Source organism: Chironomus tepperi, unplaced genomic scaffold, assembly GCF_022539635.2.
Source record: "Chironomus tepperi strain 1889 unplaced genomic scaffold, CSIRO-AGI_Ctep_v1 contig_12, whole genome shotgun sequence".
NCBI classification, from domain to species: Eukaryota; Metazoa; Arthropoda; class Insecta; order Diptera; family Chironomidae; genus Chironomus; species Chironomus tepperi.
Genome location: NW_027226134.1, coordinates 599817 through 609585, shown reverse-complemented (window position 1 = coordinate 609585; position 9769 = coordinate 599817). Strand labels below are relative to the sequence as shown.

The 9769-nt window shown below is 33.9% G+C and overlaps 1 protein-coding gene across 3 annotated transcripts in view; it reads left to right on the top strand.

Annotated features, from left to right (window-relative positions):
* The window catches only part of LOC139088171 (protein trachealess-like), an 80631-nt gene that overhangs the window by 36444 nt on the left and 34418 nt on the right, over positions 1 to 9769 (top strand). For 2 of the 3 annotated variants that reach the window (XM_070637259.1, XM_070637253.1), the window contains exon 1: positions 5826 to 6142. The exons of the other annotated variant lie outside the window; for it this stretch is intronic. In XM_070637259.1, the coding sequence (XP_070493360.1) occupies positions 6006 to 6142 (137 nt within the window). In that variant the 5' untranslated portion in view covers positions 5826 to 6005. Of the gene's footprint in view, positions 1 to 5825; positions 6143 to 9769 lie in introns of those variants that run through there. 3 annotated transcript variants of the gene reach the window in all.

Genomic DNA, 9769 nt, shown 5'->3' with positions numbered 1-9769 from the left:
ACATTTCACATCTTACAGCCAAGTAGCAAGCACAATCAGTTACATTTGTTGGATATCCAACATATATGAAAAAAAGTCAATTTGTTATCACGATAATCTTTACAGCAAATATTTTCCTCGACCGTCGTTCATGATCAAAATTAAAATTAGTTTTTGCCCTAAAGTTACAAAACAATGAGGAATATCTTATATCCAACATAGTTCCATATATTACGCAATATCACATGAAACAAGGAAAATAAATAAAAAGTAATATTCCTTCTCGTCACTCTCTCCTTTTTGTGCTGTATATAAAGTAGGAATGTGACACATTATGACAGTCCATCATTTGTCATTTTTGAATGGATTTTTATTTGATTTTTTTCTTTTAGGGAATTTTATAAGCAAGCATTGAAGAATTTTTTATTGCTTTTTCTTTAAATTAATAAGTGTTAAAATTCATAAGTGTCTAAATGTGATTGAATCACCGACATTAGCAATGGTCCTGTCCAGTAAAGATTAAGTAAGCATTCTAGTAAAATTTCAGTGAATCCGCGATAGTTTAGGAGTAAGTAATGCGATTGGATGTTTTACAGATGAGAGTTCAATTCTCATCAGAGATAAGTTGCCAAAAGACCCGACAACTCGAAACATATTCATATTTTAATTGTAAGTCTAGCTCATTCTAGTCAACTTTCCAAACATTATCTTAGTCGACTTTAAGACATATTTTTGCTAACTTACAAAGCCGAATACTCATTCTTGGAAAGTACAAAGCAATATAATATATGAATAAGCGAAAAATCTGCTCCAGTCTTACGTGAATCTATTCTAGGCCTAAATTTGGTGAAATTTTTGATTTAAGCATCAAAACCATGTTTTTATACTATGAAAGGATATCCAAATCAGTGTTTATCAAACTATACTTTGCAGCACTCTCCTGTGTAGCATTTCATTCTTAAATGTTTCAGGAAGTGTACTCGTTTGCTGTAAACTTTTACAACCGCTAGTATAAGTACAAAGATTCAATCCTGTAGCCAACAAGTGCTCTAAAGGACGTAAAACAACAAAAATTATTAATTTAAAATTTAAATCAGAAAAATCTGTAAATCTCTAAGCTTACAACTCCCAAAAAACCAAAAGATTCCTCAAACTGGTCACCTAAATTTCATCTAAAAAATCGGCTACATCCCTCAAAAAAGTCCTCAAAAAAATCTCCTTGGAAATTATTTTAAGGGCAATCTCAAAAAAGACAAAGAATGAAAATTTATTACAATACAAGGAGAACTAGTAGAAGTTAAATGTAATGGATTAAGAACATGATGATTCAAGTAACGAGATTTTTTCTTTATTTTTTTCTCCTTGAAATGTTTTATGCCTTTTTCCATCCAATAATTTTTCCCATATATTTGAATGAAACAATTCCTTTTTATTTTGCGGTTAATTTGCAATAAAGGAAGGAACAAGAACTTTCCATAAGGCATCAAAAATATTTGAAGAAAGCTTAATTTAAGAAATTTATTACCAAGCAGAGCAATAATGGTAAATAATTGATATATATGGTATGGAATTGAGATATTACGTCAGTGGTGGGTAACCTGTGTGCTGCGTTACATTAGCAGCTAAAAGTATCTCGAACAGCTAAGAATCGTACGCCTTGTTCGGGTTCAGTCGAGACCAACCCCCGAGGTCATTGGTGGGTAACCTGTGTGTCGCGAAACATTAATGTGCAACCAGAATATTTGGAAAAGTCATGAATCGTATGCTGTGTTCCGTTTTAGTCGAGAATTACAAAAAGGTCAGCGATAGGCAATCTTCAGAAACTCCATTAAATAATGTCTTCAAACTTTGTATCAAACTTTGTGGTTGGTAAAAGAGCTCCCAGTAGACCAAAGAACTCCTGGAAGGAAGCTATTGATAGGAACAGTATTGAATTTGGTATTGGCAATTGGCAGGCGGAAGCCGGCGACATATGAAGGAGTTTAAGGATCACAGTAGATCTGTTTGGTCATCGTAAGGACGTAAGTAAAAACGTTGTTCAACTTTTGTTCCGCGACACACTAGTGTGCAGCCAAAAATATTTGGAAATACTATAACTCGTATGATGTCGAGTTTCGTTAAAGATTTACCATTGTGTGCTGTGACACACAAGTTTGCAGTCATAGAAATGCCATGCCCTGCGCTATTTTGCTCAAAACTTACCACCAAGGCATTGACTCAGAAAAATAAAAGGTTGCCCACCACTGCCTAACATACATTTAGAATTTAATGTTATGCTGGATATTGCCCACCATTGACCTCGGTGAGACATCTCGAGAAACCAAATTTGAATCAATATTTTAATTGTTTCATTCCAACAGAACTTACAACAATAAAATAAATCTGCTACACGACATTAAAATATCATTTTGTAACCTACCGTTACATACCGCATGTATAACATATCATTCCTGATTCCTATCCCTTTTCTCACTCCAATGCTAGTTTCTGGGTCAAGTTGAGATTAAGTTGGATTTAAAAACTATCCTTAAAATTTCAATTTTTCATAAATTTCTTCCATAATGGCAATGCCTGTTCCCCCCAAGTCATAATCTACATATGTAGGATGGCAAGGAATGAAAATTATTACTTTTTGTGCCTACTTGCATATGTAAATAAATCAACTTAATAAATTCGTATCATTAAATCAAATTGTTTGAAAAAAATATAAAGGCACATAAAAAAATATTGTACCTATTATGAATACACAAGCTTGATGCTTCACCTCTGGTAAATTTATATATTTTTTATTTTTAATTCTTATCTTTTGCTGCTTCATATCCTGTGCGCTTTCTTGCCTTCAACCGCAAAAAAAAGGAATTGTCATTCATTCAAATATTTCGGATGGGAAAAATTATTGGATGGAAAAAGGCAATAAAACATTTCAAGGAGAAAAAAAGAAAGAAAAAAAAATCTCGTTACTTATTCATCATGTTCTTAATCCATTACATTTACCTTCTACTAGTTCTCCTGCTGTATTGTACATAAATTTTCATTCTCTTGCCTTTTTTGAGATTGTAAATAAAATAATTTCCAGGGAGATTCTTTTTTTGAGGGATGTAGCTTGATTTTTTAGTTGAAATTTAGGTTACCTTTGAGAAATCTTTTGGTTTTTTGGGAGTTGTAAGCTAAGAGATTTACAGATTTTTCTGATTTAAATTTTAAATTAATAATTTTTATTGTTTTGCAGGCTTTATAGGATGGTAAGAGAGCTCGAGGTAGATCGAACTCCTGGAAGGAAGCAGTCGATAGAGACATCATTGCATTTGGTATTGGCAATTTGCAGGCGGAAGCCGGTGATAGAACCAGTTATAGGTGACATCTGAGAGAGGCAATGGATCACAGTTGATCTGGACGGCCAGCGAAGTAAGTAAGTATAGGATTGGATGGCTTCAGGATTGACTCTTTGTATACAGCATAAACTTTTGAGGCATCCTTTTAGTTACAGAATTTAGGCCATCGGTGGGTTACCTTTTATTTTCCGCGGTACACCTTGGAAGTAAGTCTCGATTGAAACCGCACAAGACATACGGCATTCTGCCGCGACAGAATGATTGCATTTACCTCTGGTTTAGACCAAATGCAGTACACACTGTGCAAAATTAAAACACGATTTTCGGTGCAATCAAAACATATTTATAGACATTTTAATGGAACTAGATTGTACCACTTTACACCGAAGAGATCAGGCTCTAATATACACGCCCAAACAGACTGGATAAGCGCGTTATATCACTCGAAAGCGTTGATCTAACCATTCAATGCTCTTGAGAGTATGCTCTTTGAATGCTAGGGTTCACTTCGTTTGTGCCTTAATACCTCAATATAGAATCCAATAATAGGAAATTTTATAGGTTTTTTTTTATTAAAAGAATTTAAGCAAGTGGAGAGCAACCTTTTATCTTTAGCAGAATACCTTGGTGATTAGCTTCAATCAAAACCCCACACTGCATATGGTTCATAACAATTTCAAAAATTTTGGCGGAACACTATTTTTCCGCGGCATAATTGCTGTCTACCACTGGTTTAGACCAAATCCAGTAGATACTCTGCAGAATTAAGACACGATTTTCAGAGCAATCAAAACAATTTAATACACTTTTTAATAGCACCAGATCTGTCAGACAATCTTAACATCATAATACATCATAAAAATTGTCATCAAAATTTTAAACTCCAAGACGGATCATCCTAGACGGAAAATACGGACAGGACATTGTAAGACAGCAGCTGACGGACAAATGCCGACGGACAGACATTTTTGATCCTTAAGAACAAATAAAGACTGACGGACAGACTGACGGACAGACTGACGGACAGCAGACGGACAGACTGACGGACAGATGACGGACAGACAGACGGACAGACTGACGGACAGACTTTGACATCCGACAGACAGACGGACATTATATCATCGGACAGACAGACGGACAGACTGACGGACAGACTGACGGACAGACTGACAAGACAGAGTGGTGAACAGACTGAAAGGACAGACTAGATGGACAGTGGGACAGTGACGGACAGACTGACGGACAGATTGACGGACAGATAGGACAGACAGACAGACAGACGGATGGACAGACTGACGGACAGACTGACGGACAGACTGACGGACAGACAGACAGAGACGGACAGGCAGAGACGGACAGGCAGAGACGGACAGACAGAGACGGACAGACAGAGACGGACAGACAGAGACGGACAGACAGACGAACAGACAGACGGACAGATGGACAGACAGACGAACAGACGGACAGACAGACGAACGGACAGACAGACAGACAGACAGACGGACAATCAGACAGGCGGACAAACAGACAGACGGACAAACAGACAGACGGACAGACTGACGGACAGACGGACGGACAAACGAACGGACAGACAGACGGACAGACAGACGAACAGACAGACGGACAGACAGACGGACAGACAGACGGACAGACAGACGGACAGACGACAGACAGACGGACAAACCGCGGCATAGTGTCTTTTGATAAAATTTGCTAAAAAGTAGGAAGGAAGGAAAGTATTGATACGTGTTAAATGAAACATCACATCACACAATTCCATTCAATATAAAACTGATAAGGAATTTGAGTCACGTGAATATAAAATCGTAAAAAATAAGGTTATTTGGTCATTGCTTGCAAAATTACTTTCGGAAAACTCCTTTTTATGTCTTTTTATTTATTTACTTACTTCTGCTTATGCTTCTTCTTTATGCCCATCCCGTACGTTTTTCTTGTTTTCTCTTACTGTGCCTTTTGCACGTCACATATGTTGACCGAGAACCCCAGCATGAGAGAAGATTTGTCCACATCCAATTTAGTCAATACTCAAAGTTTTTTTGGTACTCATGGGACTCTTTTTTTGGGCATAATCATTTAGAAGTGGACCCTTAATACACATTTGAATGCTTTTATTTAAAAGTCACTTGCCAGTGCCTGAGAGCAACTCGATAATGTATCATACGAGAGAGAAAAGTGAGCATGTCAAGTTTGTGGCATCGTACACAACTACAAATGTAGTCACAAGATTTATATACAATACATCGAAGCGAGCATGAGAGGCAGCGACATTGTTGACTTTGTTGTAAGTAAGTTTCATGTTGCGGCTGCAAAAAATACGAAAAAAAAGAAGGAAGAGAAAATGTGGAACATTGTGGATGTAAAAATTGAATTCTTATAACAGCGCGTGTGAGATGAAAAATATAAAAAAAGAGGGAAATGATGTTGCTGTTTCTGCAGACACACAGAATTCAGCTGTGTTTCAGTACTTTGCAAAATCTCATAGAGATTGGACGCGAAAGGAAGAAAAGAGAGGAACTGAAAAGTTGAAATTTTTTTTTTGTGTACGAGAATTTTTTTTGCTTTTTTTTGTGGATGAAAAAATGTTGAATTGAAAAAAAAGGAAATTTTTAAGTTGAATCGCGACTAGAATAAATTAAGTTAGTTCCAAAAATATAAAATAGATATTTGTGCAATATGGATCATAATAGTGGAAATTATTCATCGCCATGGGCAGCTGTGTTAGGACATCATCATTCAATGACATCTGATCCGAATTTTACTCATGGTCTTCCAATGGATTTACATGTGTCGCAGGGATTCTCATACTACAGGTACACAATTACTTATGATTTCATCAGACTACCTTCGCTTTAGTTGAAATTCAAACATATATTGACAGTTTAAATTTTAAAAAATTCGAAAATTAAAATTCAAAAATTATTTGACAGTTAAAATTCTATAATATTTGACAGATAAAATTCGAAAATAATTTGACAGTTAAAATTCAAAATTTGAAAAGTTAAAACTTCAAAAATAATTTTGACAGTTAAAATTTGAAAAAATTTGAAAATTAAAATTAAAAAATATTTTGACAGTTAAAATTCGAAAATATTTTGACAGTTGAAATTCAAAAGTAATTTAACAGTTGAAATTCCAAAAAAAATTGACTTCAAAAAAATTCAAAAATGATTTGAAAATTAATTCAAAAATTAATTAACTGTTAAAATTCAATAATAATATCACGAATTAAATTCAAAAATTATTTGACATCTTAAAATTTGAAAATATTTTGACAGTTAAAATTTCGAAAATAACAGTTTAAATTCAAAAGTTAAAATTCGAAAATTATTTGACAATTAAAATTCGAAAAGTAAAAAACTGTCAAAATTCAAAAAATAGAAAATCGTTAAAAAAAATTGGAAAATCCTTTCAAAATCATTTCAATGAGATTGAAGATTTATAAATGTTGAGTTAAAGCTGCTATGAGCAAGAATGTTGATAATAAGCAATTTAATGTTTCCCAAAGAAAATTAAATTTTGAAAATTTTTGATTTTTAACGGTCAAATAAAATTCAAATTTTTTTTGTCAATTTTTCGAATAAAATTTCGAATTTTTCGAATTTATTGGCATTAAGTCTTCGAATTTTTCAACAGTAAATTTTCGAATTTTTCAACAATAAATCTTCGAATTTAATCGACATTACCTTCGAATTCAATAAAAAGAACATGACGGTAGTCTGAACAATTTCACAAAAAAAGAACATCCCGCAATTGAGGAACACAGAATTGATTTCCACAAATCGAAGCGCGCGGTCCGAGCACAACAACTATGTATATGATTATGAATCAATGCATCATTATTGGGTGTTTGAGACATTAAAGAAAAAAAAAAAATTTAAAATTATTATCATTAAATGCACCTTTAATGATGTGTTATGCCGCTTCGAGCATCGTGCATGGAAATTTATAATTGAAAAAATGACTTATATCTCTCACTTCTCACTACAAAACAGAATAATTCTCTGATTCACTACTATTTTTTTTCACATTTGTGTGATGCACTTCTTGTGTGTCGGCATTGGCCTGGTGGTTGGAAAGTCGCGGAAATTGGCAAAAGAAGTCGTAAATGATAAATTACATTACAAGGCAATATTATGTATGTGAAGATCGCAACAGCAAAATAATAATGAGTAATTATGCTCAATACAGAGATTTATGGGAGATTTAAGGTGCACCAGGCACAAAACTCTTAAAAGTTGTAATTTGGCAGTGAGAAATCGTACCCATAATAATAATTCAATAATTATAGTTTAATGTTTATGTGATATGCAATGTTCATGTACAGCATAAGAATAAAGTCGGAAATATGATCTCGGCCTGGCACTTCTCTTCTTTGCATGCCTTCAAATCGTAACATTGCAATTTAATAATTAATTAAGTTAATCGATATTCAATGAGCGGTTACATGCATAACATGGAACTAACAATTATGGAAATTTACTCATAAAAAGCACATCACATGATTTTTTTTGTACATCTACGCGATTTATGGTAAATGGCAGCATCATTTGTAATGCCCAATTATGTGAGATTTAATTAGCTGTGATAGTCTTCTTTTGCTTGCGACTGCATGGAGATGCATCCATCTAAGGGAATTGCTCTTTAATGATACGACACAAAAAATAAAAAAAAAAAATGGAAGTGAAAAACTTCATCGCGGAATGTGAAAAATATTTCTCGCTATTTCTTTTGTAAAGTGTGAAAAATACTCGACTTTTTTTTTTGCTTGTGACTCTTTTTATGGGGGTTGTTTGTAAGTGATGTATAGAGTTAAATTGGATTATTGTCATTGCTCCTCATTCTAACATGAAATGGCTCGGTAGTGCAATAAAGTAAGGCTTTGGAATACTTTGTAAAATCAAAATTAGTGTATCATTCCTGGCACTCATAGGTTCGAGTCTCAGCCAAAGAGAACTGTCATTTTTGGAATTATACGGACTAGAAATGACGCTAATTGACTCTCATAGTATGCTCAGCTAACATATTTAAGTAGATCACACTCTCGAGAGCATAGTCTTCTCCTATTAGGTCCCGTGATCTCCTGAAGTTGTCATGCTGTTGATCCATTTGTAAGCTGTTCCAGGCTCTTCATAAATGAATATTTAAGAATGAGAAAATGCGTTTTCTGCTTGAGTTAGAATTAAACACAATCTTAATCCCCAAGTTAACAGAATATGTACCCAAAAGTGGAATGAATCCTAGTCTCAGATGGAATCAAATGAGTTCATAATCCATTAAAATTCTATATGAATTAATCAATGAAACTTATATAGAATATATAAGTATTCTATACTAAACTATGTAGTATATTATATAGCACTGCGATCAATGATCTTTTGTATCGACCCAAAGTCTTTACTAAATTTTTATGGAACCAATGATGTCCAAATAGCGTAATTTGCATTTGGAACTTTTAAGATATTTTAGATCCCGAAACTCCTAAATTCATAGACTTTTCGTCTTTACCAGGGGACAATATTCATGTACTTTCCATCAGGCATGCCCAAAATTTTACATGCTTAGAACATGAAAAATACACCGAAGATTGTACATATACTGACATAATACTGATTCGCGAAGCATAATTTGACACAAAACTGACAACTGGACCATAAGAATAGATTTTGACTACTACATATTCGGAAGGAGCTTAACTTAGGAAAAGGAACGAAATGCTGTCTCGAGGCAAACTCATATTGTTCATTGCCAAATTTTTCGCGTTTTCTATACTTTATGTCTTCTACAATAGCTTCATGTCAACCTCCATACTAATATTTCACATCACTTATGAACATCTCCTATTTTATCTCAGACACAAGAATAGTTTTTCTGATAAAAAAAAAACCTGCACAATATTGTGCATTGTTAATGTCTATTATGATGATGATTATAGACAATCAATGATTATTACTGATGATTGATAGTAAGAATAATAATAATAACACTGATGATGATGATGATGTTTCATAAAAATAATAACTTTTTCTTCTTCTTCCTTTTCCTTCCTCTTTGATAATTTTATAAATAAAAAAAATAAATTTTGTTGCACACAAAAATATATAAATACAGAACAGTACAGAAGTGGAAGCATATATAAAGTGAAAAGCGCGAATAAAGTCAAGAAATAAAAGGAATCGAAAATAATCGATCTTGTCTCGATTTTTGCTCTGCGATGCTTTTTTTTTGTTGTTCTCTCGTAAATTTTGGTTCTTGTGATTAGTTTTGGGGACCTTTTTGGGAAGATGCTTTGTAGTTGGGTGGCAAAGTTGGAGGAATCTTAGAAACTAAAATGAACAAATTTGCTGTCTTAAACGACACTAAAGTGTTTTCAAGGCTGTGACCAAGATTTGAAATATAAAGGCAGTTAGGCCACCACTTCCCACCAGGTAGTCAGACCA